The sequence below is a fragment of the Python bivittatus genome, unplaced genomic scaffold (genome assembly GCF_059951505.1).
Source record: "Python bivittatus isolate LINGU-HERP-01145 unplaced genomic scaffold, Pbiv_v1 ctg000980_np1212, whole genome shotgun sequence".
Classification (NCBI taxonomy): domain Eukaryota; kingdom Metazoa; phylum Chordata; class Lepidosauria; order Squamata; family Pythonidae; genus Python; species Python bivittatus.
Genome location: NW_028277125.1, coordinates 30,258,002 through 30,278,315, shown reverse-complemented (window position 1 = coordinate 30,278,315; position 20,314 = coordinate 30,258,002). Strand labels below are relative to the sequence as shown.

The 20,314-nt window shown below is 37.0% G+C and overlaps 1 protein-coding gene across 8 annotated transcripts in view; it reads right to left on the bottom strand.

Moving 5' to 3' along the window:
* DOCK10 (dedicator of cytokinesis 10) overlaps positions 1-20,314 on the bottom strand; it is a 189,566-nt gene that overhangs the window by 64,276 nt on the left and 104,976 nt on the right. For all 8 annotated transcript variants that reach the window (XM_088131651.1, XM_088131644.1, XM_088131646.1 and 5 more), the window contains exons 8-15: positions 11,945-12,128; positions 11,149-11,234; positions 10,496-10,579; positions 10,061-10,216; positions 8,178-8,387; positions 6,954-7,076; positions 5,925-6,007; positions 1,370-1,492 (exon numbers count right to left, since the gene is read on the bottom strand). In XM_088131651.1, the coding sequence (XP_087987777.1) occupies positions 1,370-1,492; positions 5,925-6,007; positions 6,954-7,076; positions 8,178-8,387; positions 10,061-10,216; positions 10,496-10,579; positions 11,149-11,234; positions 11,945-12,128 (1,049 nt within the window). The remainder of the gene's footprint in view (positions 1-1,369; positions 1,493-5,924; positions 6,008-6,953; positions 7,077-8,177; positions 8,388-10,060; positions 10,217-10,495; positions 10,580-11,148; positions 11,235-11,944; positions 12,129-20,314) is intronic.

Below are 20,314 nucleotides of genomic sequence, written 5' to 3'. Positions count from 1 at the left end.
CAGCAGTGGAAAATGTATAAACATATAAACAATGAAGTTAAAAGGATGTGTTTAAAAATTGAGGCACTAGAAGTCTGATATAGTAAGAGGAAACCAAGCAAATGAAACCCATCTCAAAACCTGCTCAGCTGTATCCTCCCTCCCATACCACAAGGCCACCAAGGGCATTGCTGAAAAGATCACAGAAGCTTGATTGCTTTATTCAGAAAGTTTATTGTATTTTTACTATGATTGTTTATATCAATTGCAAGTCACTTTGAAAGGATTGGTATCCTGAAAGATGCAATATAAATAATTAAAATAAATAAAATAATATAATGGGAGGACCAAGTGAGTCTTTTAGTGAAGGATTATTGAAAACTCTTTTCACTGAGCACTGACACAGAAAACACCTTCTGTTTAGTAGGCACCAATCTCATCTCAACTCTTTTTATGGAGACACCCATGAATCTGATGTCCCAGAAACTATTGTTTTGCATGCTGACTGGGGAATTTTGGGAGTTGAAGTCCACATATCTTAAAGTTGCTATGGTTGAGAAACATTGGTCTAGAGTTTAAACAAGCAAATGAAGATTTAACAACTCTTGCTTATTTGAGTTTTTATAAGTCGCTGAGCATGTATACAGAAAAGAGATATTGTTGACGAAGGAGGAACCTGAAACAAAACAGCTGCTGCATAAAAAGAAAACAGAAGCTGCAATTAGAACATTTCCACACTGTTGCTATTTTCATAAACCAAACTCATAGACACAATGTGAACACAACCTGTGATAGTCTTCACTTTTGTCAACTTGAAATAAGGAGTGAAAATTGCTGCCCATTCCTGAACTGCTGCAGGTTAAAATCCTGTCATCCACTTCATACAATGAAGAATTATGGGCTGGGAGAAATGTTTGGAGCAGTGTTTCCCTCCAATAAAGAAATAGAGCCAAAAAAATTAACTTTGCTGTGGCTTCAGCTAGACCACAGTTGAGCAAGAAATATATCAGCTCAGCTCTCCAACACTGCTGACGTTGTTGGAATGCAGAAGTCCCAAGCTGATTTCAAAGGGGCTCCAAATCCTTGTGTGGAAGTGCTTTGGTTAATAATACCGAGCAGTCCTCCACTAAATTATTCTGTATCTATATAGTTCTCACACTTTTCTTTTCCTCAAACAGCCATTATATTTGTTACTATATGAGATACTTGTCCAGTTTTCTTGGATAACATTTCTGAACGCTCACTTTGGCAGAGAAATAACTAATGTGAAAACTGTTTCATTATAATAAATAATTTTGGCATTGGCCTCTTTTGAGCAAACAAAGCTATTGATGAATAGTAGATAGTACTAAGTTGTAGCCTTAGAAACATTAAGGCAAGGACTTCTTACCTTCTGTATTCACTTATAAGTTTAATTAAATCATCTGTTGAAATTTTGCTACTTTCTTGTCGGAATAAAGGTGAAAACCGGGAATCTCTATCAATATTTCCTTGATTATCCTTAAAGACAGGCCTGTCACAAAGGAGAAACAATACAGTAAGTGATTAATTCATCACTTGCTAATTAATTCTCACATACACATTCCCAAAGCTTTGAGGTCCACAAAACAAATAAGCTGAAGGCAAAAAACTAGCCAAGGGTTTTTATTAAGTCCATAATTTCTCAAAAATCCATGTTCCAGAAATTAAATGAGGCAGTAATATCATATTAAACACATTAATACTAATATTAATACTAATAGGAAACACCACGAGAGTTACATCAAGTAACCTTCCATACACTTGTATTAATATTGGGTTGTGTTTGTTTTTTTAACTACTTCCAACTCATGAATGCATTGAATTTTATAGTGATGGTAGTATTGTTTCCAAATTATTCAACAATACTCACATATTAAAACAGAATGTTAGTAAGCCAAGATCCACTGCCCTTATAGCTGAGAATAGCACTAAAGGTACTTTTATGCATATTTACCTGGGAACCAGTCTCACCGAACCCAGTGGGACTTTCACAGGGTTGAGTTGTATCCATTTGTAGACAACATGCTTATTGCATTTGGAAATCTATTCTTTGCCTGATTAAAAGCATTGGGAACCATGGAAGGGCTCTAATGTTACACTTTTTCTTTATGTATGTTGTAGAAACTCAGTTTTTTTTTTTTTTTTTTAAATCTCAGTTTGGCTTTTTACCAGGATACTGAGGTACTGAGACTGCTTGATCAATGACCTGTTCTGGAAACTGGGTGGGGAAGAGCAGGTCAGCAGCCTTGGAGTGTTCTTTGGTTCTCCGTATCACTCGAGTCACAGGCAGAATTTGCGGTGAGCACAATTATCAGCAGTGGCAGTTCCTGAATCAGTCAGTTTGGGCACTGGTTCTCAATGCCCTGATTTCATCCACCTTGGTTATTCCAACACATTCTAAAGGAGATTAGCTTTGAAAGTTGCCATTTGTTTGTTTGTTTGTTCAATTTATATAGCCAATAGAGGTGAATATGTGTAGCTCAGGGTTGAACTGTGGAGTCCCTGGGGTTCTCTGAAATTGGTTCTTTTCTTGCAAACGTTTCATTACCCAGCTAGGTAACATCTTCAGCACTGGGGAATTCCTGGAGTTGAAGTCCACTCATCTTAAAGTTGCTAAGGTTGAGAAGCAAAGCTCTAAACAGTTTCTGGTTTATCTCTCTAAAGAACTGCCTCACCTATTATGAACCTCTGCAGCTGTTAAGATCTGTAGGAGGCTCTGAATTTACCCCCCTTGTCAAAAGCTACCGGGACCTGGGAAAGAGCCTTCCCCTGCAACACTCTTGGGCTGTGGGAGGCAGTAGCTGAGAAATTGTTTTTGGCCTCCACTTTCCTACTGACTTCAAAATCTGTAATGACACATGTCTTTCCTAAGCTTTTGATTGTTAATTAAGTTTAGCAGTATTGTGAATGTAGTTCCCTTGACAGCTGACAGAACCATGAAGAATGAAATCCAAGAAAGAAAGCAGAGGATTGTATTGCTTCAGAAAGCTTGCTAGTTTTGGAAGAAATGGATAACTGTACTAGCCAAAAGATGCACTATGTCTTTCATTTCTGTTTCATTATATTTGTGCTAAGTCTAGCAATCTTGTTTGTACAGATTTACAAGCAGATTTACAGACCAGTGAGACTTGTATGTCCTATGAGAGAAGGAAGGTCTCAACCCTCTAGTCAAACATCTCCAAGTCAGGAGATTACAGTACAGAAATTATTAAACTTGTTGGATACTGGATGTTTTAATCATGAGCAGGATAGTCTGTGAGAGCCCTCTCTCTCTCTTCCACACACACATATTGTAGTTGGGGGGAGGTTGCCAGTTGAGGCATACCCTGGAAGGCTGGTTGTAGCAGTGGGAATTGTCAAGCTGCTCCCCAAAGCAAGAGATGGGGCCAGGCTATAAAGACTTAGAGGGATTCTGGGAGAGGAGATTTGAGACCTGAAGTCTGTCACTGTTTGGACTCAGCCATTCTGCTACGAGTATTAACTTTAATGGTAATTTCAATGGATGTGTTAACTTTATAGATTCTGTTTTATTTTTTAAATTTGGTTACCACACTGACTACTCACCTAAATAGAAAGGTGGGGCAAATAAAATGAATTCTAAAAAATCATAAGCATGTTTCCCTGAGATAAAACGTAAGCAGAGGAAGCCAGATTTAAGGGTTTCAGGATCTACTTTTATGATACTGTAGAGAATGAGATATCTTGTTTGCTTGTTTGTTAGATTTATAAAGGTCATCCAACTCAGCACAGATTCTGGGTGGCACAGAACTAGCCAATACAATCTCTAAAAAGCAAACAAGAAAACATGAAGTATAACTAAACACAATGGAGGAACAACATACCATATACCATGACCTCAATCTTGACAGAAGCATATTCAATTTGTGCTAAAAAATATGGGATAGCATGACATAACTTTTGGGTAACATCCAAAAGAAGTCTTTGTGAAAACAGTGCAGATAAAAAATAGTTTTCATAAAGGTGAATTTTCAGCCCATTAATTCTTGACTTGGGATCTGATTCTTCATCTTTTATTTTTAAGCTTTTCCTTTTAAATATAGGGCAAGATTTTCTATTACGGCAAACCAGGAAAACAGTTGAACCGGAGGATATGTATCTTCCATAAAGAACGCTCTGATTTTGCAAGTTGTTAAGATATTTTGCAGACAGGGTTCTAAATCTTTTTGAATGAGAATAATAGAATGGAAAGGATATGTGGAAAATATTTTGTGGGAAAATCAACTTTCCATGTCCAAATCGTATTTGCAAAAACTGGCAGCTGTGGTAGGAATATGAGAATGGAAGACTGACTCGTCACAGTGTACTGCTAATGCATGTTGTAATTATTGCCTCTTGGGAAAGTACACATGGCACCAGACCCAATTCGAGGATATATAAATGCCCATTGTAATATAAAAGAAGAAGAATTCCAGCTCCAAGTCTGAAAAATCAGGAATCTTTAAAGGATATGTAAAAATTGTTCTAAAGCTGTCCAGTATAGATTAATTATTTTGTTTGGTTGCTTAAAAAACATACAGAACAAGAGTAGTGTTTATGTCAGAAATGAAACATTGGAAACCAAATTCTCAATCCAAGCTTTCTGCTTTTCATCATAGTTAGGCCAACTTTTCTACAGTATGTGGTGTGTGTCTAATGGAAAGATCTGTTTCTAGATTGTAAGATTATAAAAAAACCCTCCACATTGCTATCTTGAATCCAGGATTAGTTTATGTATTGCAGGAAATATGGACAGGATACTGATCCTCATTCAGTCCAAAAGGTAGAAATTATCCTGTGATTTGTCTTCAGATGCTTCATGGGCACCAGGGATTGGGAAAGATATTTGCTTGCCACATAAGCTCTATTGGATGTTAAATAATTACATTATTAAAGTGACATTAATACAGTGAGGAAGCACTTGGGGTCTGCAGGCACTGGAACCCTACCAGCTCCACCTTGCTCCTTACTCCATGCCTTCAACAATCTTGATCACATGAAGCAGAGCCACAAAAATCTGGACAGCTATTAAATATATCTTTATGTAGCCATGTCTGAATTTTTTTTAGCTCAGACATAGCCCAAAAGCAGACACAGAAGGAAAGAGGGTGGGTTAAGGAAAGAGTTGTTGCCATTGCTATTACTACCACTGTATCCTCTTTTGATGTTCCTAAGTCAGTTGTCACTTGAGCAGCAGCATCATGTGCTGAAAGTTGTGCCCTTGGAAGCTGTGGTGGCTTCACTTTTGGCTACTTTATTCCTGTTTTCACTATCCCCTTCCTACCTACTTGTAGGAAAGAGACAAGAAAGAATAGGTGTATCATATTTGAGCTTCAAAACTCCATACCAGCACTAGATGACTGCAAAGAGATACAGCAGAGCATTCTAATTCTTCACTCCATCTGAGAAGTTTGCTTTGGGTCCCAGAGAGCTCTAGTTTTTATTTCTCCAGTTTGGTAGGAGTAGGCCACTCAAGCTGTATTCAACAGCAAAGATACATTCAGACCAGTAACAAACCTATAGCCCTAGTGTTTCCTGCCAATAGCTCACCCAAATAGTAACTAATATTGCTTAATTCCTGAGCCCAGATAAGGTTGGTCATAGCTCTGTTATAATTTCTCACAAGCTTGTAGAATGCAGATAAATAGACACTCCAAGTTGCCAATCTATGAAATCATTTTACTGGTATATCAAAATGTATCCCTTTCTTTATGGTACATACCAAAAATATAGAATGAAATCAAATATGATTTTCATTAGTGAACAGCAAATACTGCTATCCTCTTCATTTTGTTGGTTAGAAACTATATCAATTCACAGATGTCTAAATAAGGGCATGTTGGGCCTTGTATGGACCAATGCATTTTATCATTTCTAACCATGTGCAAAATTGCTAATAATTTATAGGTATTTGATAATTTACATACCGTACAGACCAAGCAAAGGGCATCCGATATTTCCCCAACTTGTTGCAAAACTGTTTGTTGGATTTTAATACTTTCAGGGCCCACTAGATAAAATGGAACAAAGAGTTAATGAAGGATCACTTCAAACTGTATTCGGAAGAATTTCAACCATTGGTGACTTTTTCAGTGATGAAGCATTATAATTTCATTGTTGGAAAGGGTCTCCTAGGCCACCTAGCCACTTATAATGATATAGAAAATCCAAAACTAGAGCAGGCACAGCAGATGGCTAGATAATTTCAGCTTGAGAACACTTCCTAACACTTATCCACTGAGGGATCTTTAAACAATCGCAGATGTACTTTGTGATGAACTGGGATGTCTCACATACACCAGTCTCTTCAAATAAAAAATAATTTTTTTTTTGATGAACACAAAGCATAAAGGCTCGATGTTTAAGTTGCTGGGGTGAAAGCAGAAGTAGCACATATGCAACAAATGCTGAAGATTAGGAAGCAAATTCAAAATATAAAATGATACAACATAAACAGAGAAAGAGTAAAAGGTTGGTTAAATCCCAATTAGCTGTGATTTAAGTACTCTTGCACACATATACATAGTGTAGCCTTGAAAAGGACATAATATTCTTGAAGATTTCCACTGAGGGACAATCCAACTAATCTCCTAGGCAATTGGTTCTATTATATTGACTTCAATCAGAAGTTTTGCTTATTCATAGAAAAAAGGAGAGATTTCTAGTCTCAAGTATTGTGGCTGAAGAGGTAAAATCACCTAACTACCACACTTTCCTTTTACAGACAGATATTTACCACAGCTTACATTGCTTATTTTTGGAAGCACTTTACTTCCATAATGAAAGAACTAACTCTTTCGTTCAGAAGAGAATAGGCACAAGCAGATTGCATAAACAAACAGAAATGCTTCCTGCTCCTATAGATTGCCAATGCTGTCTCCAGAGATGGTTTCTCTTGTCAATAGTTAATTTTACCCTTAGGATTTGAAAGCCATTTGTGTTTCCAATTACATTACCTTGTTAGAGTCTGGGTTTCTTATATAAGGTTCTGCACTGGTAGCAATATTTCCCATGAGGACCTTTTCAATTTTTGCCACCAAAACAATTTCAGAATGGGGGTTACTAATGGAGAAAATTCCCTGGGGGAAGAAAAAAAAATTCAGTAAGCCGCAATCTAGATACAACAGACAAGTTACTTTACTTAAAGAATTCTATTATTGTGAAATATAAAGATGTCAGCAACTTTAATTTGCCTTAATCGCCAAACTTCTCCTGCCTTTTTTCTAAGTAGTCTCTGATGAACCCTCTGATGAACAGAAATAATTCTTCTACATCTCTGTATTGGGTCCAACAAACAATTAAAAAGATATAAAATTTCCAACTCCTAGATTAGTTTGCTTCCATTGATGGGTAATGGAGGTTTTGCTTCATTTTTACAGGAGGAAACATGGCACAAGAGGGATCTAGATAAGGTTGTGAGAGAGGTAGCTATTCATCATTTGTGAGGAACCAATGGTGGATTTTAAGTTGTGCTGCTGCCTGGAGCATCCTGAATGGGTTTTGGTGAGCAACAAGGATTTTATCAGTCATTCTCTTGATTGAATATGTTGCTAATACATTTTATTAAGGAGTTGGCATTATTAAGGAGTTTGAAACCTGTGGCTAAATGATGCATAGAAATTGAGATGGGGGGTTGCTGTTAGCACAGAAGTCTCCAGTGTCCTTCATGGAACAGCACATTTCTTAACTCCGAAAAGTTTTACATGAGCAGCAGAAATCAGATAATGGTTTCAGAAATCAGATAATACATCGAGAGCCAAGAAGAAGACTGCATGAAAAACCTGATGACAAATATAACCTTTCTAATCACCTTAATTGGAGACTGTGAGTTTTTATTCTGATTGTAGTTAATGATAATTCCAGATTTTGTCTCATGTCTTTATTTGGTGATGTTGAGCTTCTGTGGGGATAGGTAAGCATTAAGAAACTTTGGGGAAAAAATATTCTCCAATCTGGTGTCTTCTGGGACTACTGCCATGCTATGTGGGAATGCTGGGATTTGTAGTTCCAAAACAATCAGAAAGCAGAGATGGAGGGGAAGAGTGCTTGTAGCTACCCACCTACTGTTTTGTAAATTCATCATTCAAACCCAAATATCCATGACATACAATTTGCTTTACTGATATTTTTCTGTTGATTTCACAAAGCAGATGCCTATGAACAAAATGGATTTTAAGTACCTGTTTGGGATACTTCAGCCATTCTTCTGGGAATCCTTTGACCTGGGGTTCTTCATCTTTGTTGCCAGTTGTTTCAATCATTCCATTTTCTGATGACGATGATATCATCTGTCTAACAATAGTAGGATTCAGATCCATGTGGAAATCAGCAGAGAGCTTTCGATTGTCCTTTAGGTCAAAAAGAGCCACACTCACAAAAAATGGCTCAATCTGTAAACAAAAATTTTTATTTACTTATTAAATTGATTATACAGTCACCCATCTCACAAATATGACTCTGGGTAGTTAACAACATATTAAAAGCTATACAGTTCATAATAACAACGACAGCATTAAATAAAATATATAAGAAGTTATTTAAAATAAAATAATAGGGGAATATAGTAGGCTAACATAATCCCAGATATGTCTACCTAGAAATCTCACTGAATCTCCTAAGCTGTTAGTCATTCAAGAGGCTTTTCTTCAAATCACAGAAAAGAGCATCATTTTTCTATTTTAGATTAATTTTTAATAAGCTATAGTTGCTACTACAACTACGGTAACTACTTACAATACTACAGTACTTTAAGATGCTCAAATGTCAAGGTAAGACTTTCAGACAGCATATAGCCCCTTTGCTCCTTCATAAGGGTAAACAAACCAGGAAGTATTCAAATTGGGAAATTATGGCTATCAACCTCAGAACATGCTACGTTGTTCAAACTAAGGAAACAGATGTAAACTTTGAAGAAAACTACAAGTAAACCATCATGTGGAGTTGGCTTAATTTACTGACTTGCTACTAAATTGGTGGACCAGGTTCCCTAGTTTGGAAACTAAGATTTAAATAATTTTCCTCATTTAATTCACACAAAGATAGGACTAAATACATAGAGGAAATACCTGATCATATCTTAGCTTACTGAACTGAATTATGATCATCCAAGCCAGTACTATTTAGGCAAGTAAAGTGTATTTACCTTCTATTTTATAGTACATTAATATTGCCTACTTCATTATGTGCTTTATAGCTAAACAAAAGTGAAAAAGCTATTATCTCTTTTTCAACTTTCCCAATGCACCATCTAAGTCTGTATTCCGCTATTTTTGTTTCACACTGTTTGGAACATTAATATTAGAAGAAAGCAATTATGTACTTTTCTCATTCTCATTCTAGCTTTATTTTCTGCCTTTATTTATTTATTTATTTATTCATTGCATCCAAGCAAAACAGTATTGACTAGTCTTTAAAACAGAGCTGTTGCCATCTGCCAATGAATGAAATCAATATATTGGCTGAAAGCAATGGAAACTAAATTGTTCATAATTTAAGCAGCTCCATCCATTACATTTTTTCTTTTGCATATAGTATTGACAAGTACTGTATTTGGAAGCAGCACTTTGATTTTCCCCAATTTTTATTTGTATTATTTACAACAAATAGTTTCTAAGTCACATTTCCCAAACAGTTATCTCTTTTCTTGGTCATTTTAATATAAAATCTAGAAACCATTCTCTGGAAAAAAACATAGGCTGTTATTCTACAGTACATCCACTAAGATGGTTGTTATTACACATAATATTATATATTGGAATAGTTTAACTTTTTTTTTGCCTATCCCAAGGTCTTTTAGGAGAAAGACAACATGGATCTTTGCTTCTAGACTTCATGTATTCTCAGTTAACTTAAAATTACAACAAAACACATAAGAATATAAGATCCCTGCTATATCAGACAAAATGCCCACTTAGTCTGGCATTTTGGGTCACACTGTGATTGTCCAAATGCTTCTGGAAAACTCACAAAAAGGACTTCCACTATTGCTCCTAGCAACTGATATTTAAGGCATGATGTCCCTCTCTGGAGAAGCATAGATTTCTGCACCCTGCTTCAAACTTACATTGGTAACTGGATCATTCTCATTATCAGAAACACAGGCTTGAAGATTCAGACTGAGGGATTTGCATGTCATCATGATTTGTTTTGCCTCCTTCTCCTCAAAAGGTTTAAGCAATGGATCCATTTCTGTGAATTCTTTTCTTTGAGGGTTCGAGCTCTAGAATAAGACACTGAGATGATTAGCTATTTGAAATCAATATAACAAATATCTATATGAAGGTAGAAGAAAATAGGCTGTTCTGGAATAGAGTTGTATGATGAGTTATATTGCAGTCAAGAGTAAATTCCTATCCTTGGAAGCTAGTTGTACAGAATGACTTAAAGTGGAAGTATATGCAAGAAAAGTAATTAAAATTACATGGCTGGTAATTAACTCACTATGCTAGTTGTTTTTAGTCAACCTTATTTAGCAATTAAAAGCCAAGTCTTTACTTACTGCAATGTCAGGGTCTAAGGAGAAAAGGTTTAGCCGATCTACATTCCGAGATTCTTGAACAGTTTCTTCTGTTTCTGCGAGGTACTGCAAAAATAAAATTCTTTGATATACAGGCAATCACTGTAATACACACACACACACACACATACACACATACACACATAATACATATACATACATGCCTTTGAGTCAGTGTTGATTCCTGGAGACTGCCTGGAGAAGTCCCTGCAATTTTCTTGGCAAGATTTTGGGAGTGGTTTGCCATTGCCTCCTTCCTAGGGCTGAGAGAGAGTGACTGGCCCAAGGTCACCCAGCTGGCTTTGTGCCTAAGGTGGGACTAGAGCTCACAGCCTCTGGGTTTCTAATCTGATGTCTTAACCACTACACCAAACTGGCTTTCCAATCGTTGCATTAATTCAAATGATTTGATGTCATTTTTATTTCTAATATTTTCCCCATCAAATGTGACGGTTTGTAAAAGTAAAGCGCCATGACACATCGTCACAATAAAAAGATAGTTGCTTCTTTGTGTGACATAGTATGCTTTTAAATTCTAGTACCTTGAAAGATAAGTTCAGGTTTTTCAGGTTGCATACCAATATATATACAGTAATACAATATTTTTTTACCCTGTAATGACAATAATCTCTTACTTTAGTTATATCTGGACGCAAATTATTCTCTGAAGAATCATTTTCCTCTTCATGGCAGTCATAATTCACGCATATGTCTTCAGAATCTTAAATATATATAAAAAATGAGTGAAGATTATTTGCTTCCAATTTTTTTAATGGTGAACACTGTGATGGGTAGGGGCTGAAGTGTATGCTTATATCAATCTATACAGACATCACTGATTTTCTGTTCTGCAATTATAGCATGACTTTGCAGACAAAAAAGGACAATTCTACAAGCAGGTAGAGATCTACATAAAAAAGAAAAAAAAACCCGCAGTCATAATACAAACCATTTTGGTAAACTTGTTTTATCGAAATCAGTGATCACAGAACTGTGATTCATATAAACCTCTTGAGCAATAAACTTTCTTCATGGCTGTCAAACTGGATCGAGCAAGAGATGTAACTTTTTGTGAAATTATGACTCATATGAAAAGTACGAATTTCTTCCATTGTGTCTTACAGATACATTTTGAATCACAGGACAGGCTTCATTGCATATAGTCTCTTAAATCCTTCAGAGTATGAATATTTTATGATTTCCTGACATAATATGTATAATAAAAGAAGGTTAAAATAAAATGCATTCAAGAATAGCTGGCATCATGGGGATCTTTGCAACTTAAAAATAAAAATATTTAACACTATGCATTGAACAATTAAGCCGTTCTGGAATGGGATTCAAAGCTCCAGGAGATCTAAATATGTAACGCTTCATGAGGTTTAAATGCTTAATTCTATATGCTAAATGATAAAAAACATTTCTACTTACCAAACTTCAGATCACTGATATCAGCGCTTTTCCTCTCTTGAATGGACACTTCTGGATTTATCTGAAGGATTTTGTTGAGAGTAAAAATCCATTCATCCATATCTTGCTCATTTTCAGCTGCCAGCACAAAGTATGTCAAGTCATTCATTTTCAGCTCAAAGGCATGTTTCCGAAGCCTATTATTCTATTGGATCAAGAGAAGGAAGGAAGGAAGGAAGGAAGGAAGGAAGGAAGGAAGGAAGGAAGGAAGGAAGGAAGGAAGGAAGGAAGGAAGGAAGGAAGAGAATGAGAGGGAGGGAGAGCAATGGTTATAGTAATGAAATGTGGAAAATTCCATATTCAATGTTTAATACTTCTATAACTTGGGAATACTAATGTGTTACTTAGGATAATGGCCACTGAAATAAACAGTAAATATTTTCTATAGCTGTTACACATTTTGCAAACAGGAAGATGTTTGAAGAGAAAAAACCTCTGACAGAGGGACACTGAATTCAACAGTGCTTTTTCCAAAGCTTTGTACGAACAGGACTGGAACTTGACTGACTTTCACTAATAAGGCTGCAAAATGTGTTGATTATGGTATGTAAAGGATGCTTAAACATACTAACTGTATCATTGTATAGTACTCTGTTGCTTTCTTTTGTCTCTTTTCAAAGGACCCATGCCATTTATAGGGTTACTGTTTATCCAATTTTTCCTAGTCATCTCTTTTTTATGGGTTTTAAATCTCTATCTCACCATATTTTTTGATATTTGAAAAAAAACATTCTGCTAACTCTCTATTGCATAAAGGGGTGTTTCTCAACCTTGGCAACTTTAAGATGTGTGTACTTTGCCTTCCAGAAGAGTTGTGGGGGTTGAAGCCCATACAACTTAAAGTTTTCAAGGTTGAGACATCCTGGGACAAAGAAACCAGACACATTTTTAGCTGCTTTCCTTCCCCATCTTGAGATTTACTTGGAGGACTGGGATGATGAATTTCCTATCACTTGCAGATTGGGTTGTGCTGTTGGAGATAATTTGTGTGATGGTGGTGGTGTCTGTAGGCGGTGCTTGCAGTTCTAGGAGACTGGATTATGGCTGGAGATTATGGTAAAATGCCTTTGTGTCACTGAGGCCAAGAAAAAGAAGTGTAGCACCAAAGCCACTTATTCATGCATGCCACTTGACACAGATGCCCCCAGGGGAATACATGAGCATCTGGGCTGGGCACTCTAACTGCACTGGGATACAAGGGAAGAATTCTGCCCTGATTCCATTTGGGCACACCTTCACATTCATACAAATATGAACAAATTTAATTCAAGTGAAATGGTACAGTTTTTTTTCACCCTAATTTTATTCTTTTTGTTTATTTCATTTTTGTTTGCAAGAAGGATAACTATGCTATGAGTAGATTATATCAATACATGTTCCCAGAGAAATTAATGGTTGCCTTCTGCTAGATGGAATGTGGAGACCATCTGTTTTCAGCAATCTCTCCTTATCCATACATTCTCAGGGCTACTTCAAATAGATTAAGGTTAAGACTCAGTTACTAAAAAATACAAGGGCCTGACTCCATCTGAAGCTCTAGAGACTGCTAAACAAAGGCTCACAACATTGGCTACCAGGCTAAGGAGATACACTAGTGTAGCAGAGGCCAAGAAGATAAATGCTCTGTTCTCCAAAGAACAATCCAAGGTGTACCCCCAATTGAAGTGCAACAACACAGTAACAGCAAAACCATTGACAGCAGAAACTGAACAGTACTGGAAGAACATATGGAAGGAAAAAAAGATACATAACACCAATGCAAAGTGGCTACAGGACCTGAGAGCAGACCACAGTAATCTCCCAGAACAGGAACCAGTCACCATCACAGTAGCAGACATTCAACAGTGGGCCAAGAACATGAAGAGCTGGGCAGCACCTGGCCCAGACATGCTCCACACCTACTGGCTAAAGAAACTAACAGGAGTATATGAACACCTAGCAGCACAGATGAACCAGCTGCTAGCAGCAGGCTCCCACCCAGACTGCTAACACAAGGAAGGATACTACTGATCATGAAAGAACCCCAGAAGGGAACAGCACCATCCAACTACTGGCCATTAACCTGCCTCCCCGCAACATGGAAAGTCCTATCAGACATCATAGCTGCCAAGCTACAGGACCATATGGACCAGTACATGAGCACAGTTCAGAAGGGCATTGGGAACAACACCAAAAGCTTAAAACATCTGTTGCTCATAGACAGAACAGTTGCCCAAGACTCAAGGTCTAGACAGACCAATCTGAGCACAGCCTGTATTGACCACAGGAAAGCCTACAACTCAATACCACACACATGGATCTGTGAATGCCTGGCACTATACAAAGTCAACAAGACATTAAGGACTTTCCTCAAGAACTCAACGAGACTGTGGAAGACAACACTGGAAGTCAACTCAAGACAGCTTGCACAAGTGGCCATCAAGTGCGGCATACACCAAGGTGATTCACTGTCCCCACTGCTGTTTTACGTAAGCTTGAATACCTTCAGCCAGATAATCACAAGGACTGGATATGGATACAAGTTCAAGAGTGGAACTACCATCAGCCACCTCCTCTACATGGATGGCATCAAGCTGTATGCTAAGAGTGAATGAGACATCGACTCACTGATCCACCTGACACAGATCTATAGTGAGGACATTGGGATATGAACTGGAGAAGTGTGGCTGTATGGTAGTAAAGAGAGGGAAGGTAGTTAAGACTGATAGGGTAGAACTATCAGCAGGCCATGTAGCCGACATACAGACCAGCTACAAGTACCTCGGTATCCCACAGACACATGGGAACCATGATGAGAAGGCAAGGAAGACAACAACACCCAAGTACCACAAGATAAGACAAACCCTAAAAAGGCTCAGTGGGAAGAACAAGATCCATGCCATCAACAGGTATGCCCTGCTAATCATCAGATATCCTGCTGGTATAGTGAGCTGGCCAAAGAAGAACATGGAAGCTGCTGATGCAAAGACCCAGAAGCTCCTCACAATGTAAGGAGGTTTCTACCCCAACTCCAACACCCATAGACTGTACACCAGTCAGAAAGAGGGTGAGCGGGGCCTGGTGAGTGTCAAAGCCATGGTCCTGGATGAAACCCAGAGCATCCAGGAGTACATCAGTAAGATGGCACCCAAAGATGAGCTGCTGAGAGAATGCCTGAGGTAGCAGCAGACATGGGAGGAAGTTCAAGTATTGAACTTGACCCTGCATGGGATGTACCATCGACAGATAGCTGAGGTGGCTGACATTGGGAAATCCTACCAGTGGCTGGAAAGGACTGGACTAAAAGACTAGAAGCACTGCTCATAGCAGCACAAGAACAGGCACTAAAGACCAGATCCATAGAAGCAGAAGTCTATCACAGTAGACAGGACCCAAGGTGCAGACTGTGCAGAAATGCTTCAGAGACAGTCCAACACAAAGTGGCAGGCTGCAAGATGCAGGCAGGAACAGCATACACTTGAATGACACAACCAAGTACCTGGCATTGTGTACAGGAACATCTGCACAGTGTATGAGCTAGACCCACCCATGTCCAGATGGGAGATTCCACAGAAGGTCATGGAGAATAACAGGGCTAAGATCCTGTGGGACTTCCAGATCCAGATGGACAGACAGATACTGGCCAATCAACCAGACATTGTGATAGTAGACAAGGACCAACAGACAGCGGTGATGATAGATGTAGCAGTGCCAAGTGACAGCAACATAGGGATGAGAGGGGATTTTTTTTTTTTTTAACTCTGACTTAATGACACATATCTAACTTAAAACTATTTACTGTGGTGTGTGTGTGTCTGTGTATAAATACAATGGTTGTTGGTATATAGAGATGCATATTTCACTCCCAAATGTCTTCTTTTTGGAACGTTCAGTATGGTAATCCTACCATTAAGATTGCAAAGTCTTGTACCCAAAGAACTTAATCAAAGAGTTTTCTGACTAGCATGATATTGTTATGTAAGTTACCAAAAGTAAAGTAGAAATGTAGTATCTGAAATATTTCCCACTCTTGCTTGGCCTGGCTGTTATTTAATACTCTAAAGACGCAAATAAATTGATATTCATTAGTTTCAGGCATACCAAGCTGTACTCAGAGAAGTGCTGAAATTACTGCATTTAGTCAAGATACAGAAGAGAATAGCAACAAATACCCAAACAAATGCAAGCAAAAACAAGAGAGTGGAAATCTGTGGAAATAGAAAAGTCAGCTACTATTTTAGACGACTGTTGATATTACAATGTGTTCATTAATGTTGATTTCTCTGGATCCCTTACAGCCCTTGCTATCATATGCAAATATATATATATATTTTTTCCAAGCAAGAGTTCCAAAGAAGGAGCTCCTTTCTTTTAAATCTGCTGAGATTATTTCCCTTTCTCTCATGTTATTCAGAAGGAACAAGAAAATATCTCAGTGTATGTTACTTTCTTGCAGGACGAAGAATCTCTCAGGAGTTCAAGTATTTCTTGAGATTCATGTATGCACAGACATGCACAAAAGGTGGTCATCCTAATTTTTGCTGCATTAAGTGCTTTGTGACTAGAAATATCCCCCAAAGCAATTATGCATAAGGCAGGAAATCTATGTCTCCATCCAGTAAGCGATAATTACTCAGTAAGATAAAAACTATTAATCTGTTATCCTTTAATATAGGGCTGGGGAACTTTTTGGCAGCTTTGTATGATTTACTATTTTCAGTGTCCAGAGGCAACACAGGGTGAGAAAATAAATGACACTGTGTCATCATAAGAATAGATAAGGTAATTTTTTTCTTAGATATTTGTTTATTGTAATTTTTGGTATTCTGAATTTATCCAAGGACTCAGCACAACTTCTTATTTTGTGTTCCCGCTGGAAATTGGTAAGAATTTTTTGCAATATGTTTCATGGAAGAAGCCGCTGAATAGGTGTTCAGGGACACAATTTAATCTACAGTTACTGGATTGCTCATGAATGGCTGATGGTGAGTTGAGGAGAAGGAAAAGAAGAAGACATCATTGCACTTATATATCATGTTTACTCTAGAATTCAAGCTTCTATTAATTGTCTCTCACAATAGCAACCCTGTCAGGTAGGTTGGGCTGGGAGATAGAGCTCTAATTCCAGGAACTTTCTGGGGGAAAATGTGGCAATGCTCAGAGCTGTACCACTGTGCCTGATGACAAAATGAGTGACTATTAAATGTTAAAAGAGGGTAGAGATGCCAGATGGTAAGCACCTCTTCATATCCCAGTTAATTTTCCAGGGTTACCCATCAAAATTATTGTGGTGGCTGTTTCAGCTGATCTTTGCTCTGAGCTTTGGAAAAGCAACATATAAAAATTTAAAGAAAGAAAACTTTACTGAGTCAGTACATGCATGCTTACTGTGCATGTGTGCATATGGGTCCTTAACTGCTGCATTCCTTATTTCTATATTTTTGTTCTGATATCTGTATTTTCACTTCTACATTGATTTAAATTGATGGAATCTTGAAGACAAACACTTGCAGGAGATGCCTTCAGTTTCTTGACCCTGAAGGCTGTTAGAGTCTGGACTGGATGAATCCCAGCAAGAGGTGCTGTTTGTCTATCAAGATTCGCTGACAGTTACAGGTTTTTGCTTGATGGATTGGCACTCCCCCTGAAAGACCAGGTCCTTGGCTTGAAGGTCTCCCAAACTCCCAACTACTGCTCCATGGGCAGGCAGAGGCTTTGATTAGAGAGACCATAGATATGAGACATTATGTGCACATTCAATAGATCATGGTTTGCACCTGCTCCCTATTACACTGAACTGTCAAATATTTGCTAAAATTGCTTTCAGTTTAACATGTTGGAAAGTCCCATGTAAAAAATGTTCAAAGACAGCTGCTTAGTCACCTGGGAACCATTTTCAGCTGCTGCCAACTGAAAAGAGCAGCTGTATCCTATATATTTCTTCCCCTAAACTGATTTAGCAGTACAGCATGGGAAAGGAAAACTGAGCCATCAGATTTTCTCACCAACTGTTCTAAAACTGGTACAAATCAAAATATTTATCTAGTATATCCTTTTTCTACACTTGAAGAATGAAGGTGTGGTCCAGCTTGGAAGATGATGAAAAATGTCTGCTCTTTGAAAAGTTCCTAATCTTTCAGAAATATCAAGAGGTCCACAAATATTTATTTTTGGAGTGTCTTAAAGTGCTCTATTCAATAGGAAAAGACTGAATCTGTGCAATTTGGTTTCTCTCAGTCTTTTGTTTTTCAAATTCCCTTTCAACTTCTGTTACCGGTTTCAGATTTTTCAAGAAGTGTGTTAAGAAAAATGATAGAATATAATTTTTGTGATGTGTTCACATAAAGTCATAGTTTATGCATTTATGTTAATGCAGACTTTTATTATAATAATTTATCTAATATATCAATTTTACAAGCAGTTTTTCTTAATAACAATGCATTTTGAATCTTATCTTTATGACTGTATACATTGTTTAGAAAAAAAGATATTCCCTTCCAGGAATATCTTTAAAAGTACCCCAAACTTGGAAAAAGTATGAGGAAAAAAGCTGCCAGATCCTACTCTTGCTGGCAAAATCATCATGTCATCATCCTACCCTCTGCAGCCTATGGCTTTGAAAAGATAATTGTCAAAAGCATTTTGCTTGATTATAGAAAAGTAGAAAAACAGTAAGATGCTTCAATGAGCAAAAATGGAAGGAAGGAAAGTCATCTTCTATGGAGATCATGCACAGATTTAGATATTGCATCTTCTTTGATCCTGGAGACATTTAGTCTGCTCTTATTCAGGGAAATCAAGTCAGTTTTGCTGCATTTGGTTGAACAGGAGCCAAATGAAGAAGGAATGCTACTAGGGCAAAATCATGGATGGGGAGGAATGACTCCTTTTCCCACTCTGAATTTTTCACTATTTTATTTACTTTTATTGCAATATTTATGAATTGATTATGTACAAATAAAAATGTATGGATAAAAAATTCAATAAAATTAAACTTCACAAAATTAAGATAATAACAAGATGTTATTTAAAATGAGTCAAAACAGTTTAAAAATTAACCATAGACTATGAAAGGCTTAAAAAAGAACAATATCAGTGTTATGTGTCTAAAACTGGTGGAACAAATGAAAAAAAAGGGATTTCATAGGACTTGCTACAGAAAAGTATATATTAACTTTAGCTGTAACCCTAGACTCTGTGTGGCAGGCATATCAAACAAAGCTTTTGATAAAGATTCCAGATTCTGGGTAAGCTTGTATGGAGGAAGGTAATGTTTTAAGTTTGCCCCCATGTCTGCAGCAAGCATTGTCTGTAGAAGGATATGGAGGGAGATGATCTTAAAATAGAATTAGATGTATCAGAGGTGACATAGTCAGAAATGTCAGATTGCAAGGCAGCATCTGATGGCAGGCATTATGTAGCATTCGTATGGTTGAATGAATAATTCATACAGTTTTTAATAAATAAAATAGGAGTAACCACACATTAAGTGGTGTCTACATCTTCTCTTACTTATTTATGAATTTTTATTTTAGCAATATGGCTTATATTAGGGAGAGCTTACAAAACCTCAAAAGAACTTAAAACAACAAGTCCATTATAATACATATAAGACAGTTAAAATCAGCATATAAAATATGCAAAGTATCTGTAAAAACTACTATAAAGCACCCCACTCATATTTATCCTACTCTAAGCCTGCTGAATTTTTAAGGAAATGTTATCATCTTCTTGACAGTAAAAATAAAATTAAATCTGTCAAGTTTATTGGAAGATTTATACCGTAAAAAAAAAGTTTCTGTGTGTACATGTGCAGGGTTCCAAAGAAGGAAAGGATTATAAAGAATGTCCTGTCTAATGACCTCATTGCATAGGAAAACCTATCGATATGCAAACAGCTCACAGTAACTGAAAGGTGCCAATCCTTGGTGAATGCATAAACAAAATACACATTCATAAGATAATATGACATAACATAAATAGCATTCCAAAATAAGGATCATATGCCATTAATATTATATTTTCTATACTGTGCATTTTATAGTATGTTTCACTTTTATGAAATTGTTCAAATTCAAGAGCAGAATGCTGAACTTTTTTTTTTTGAAAAAGCATTTTCATACACTGCATTTTAAAGATAAAGTACCAATAATTCAGCATCTTTAAAGGCATAGAAGATGTAATGCAAAAGCTTTTCATTTCCAAATATATAGCAAAATGATTCCTTCTGTGGCAAAGTTAACAGAGAATTTTTCAAATGCATTTTTTAAAAGAGAAGTGAGCTTTTGACTTAGCTATTTCCCACATTTAATTTAAACTTGAACATTAGAACATGCAAGAAGAATGTCAGAA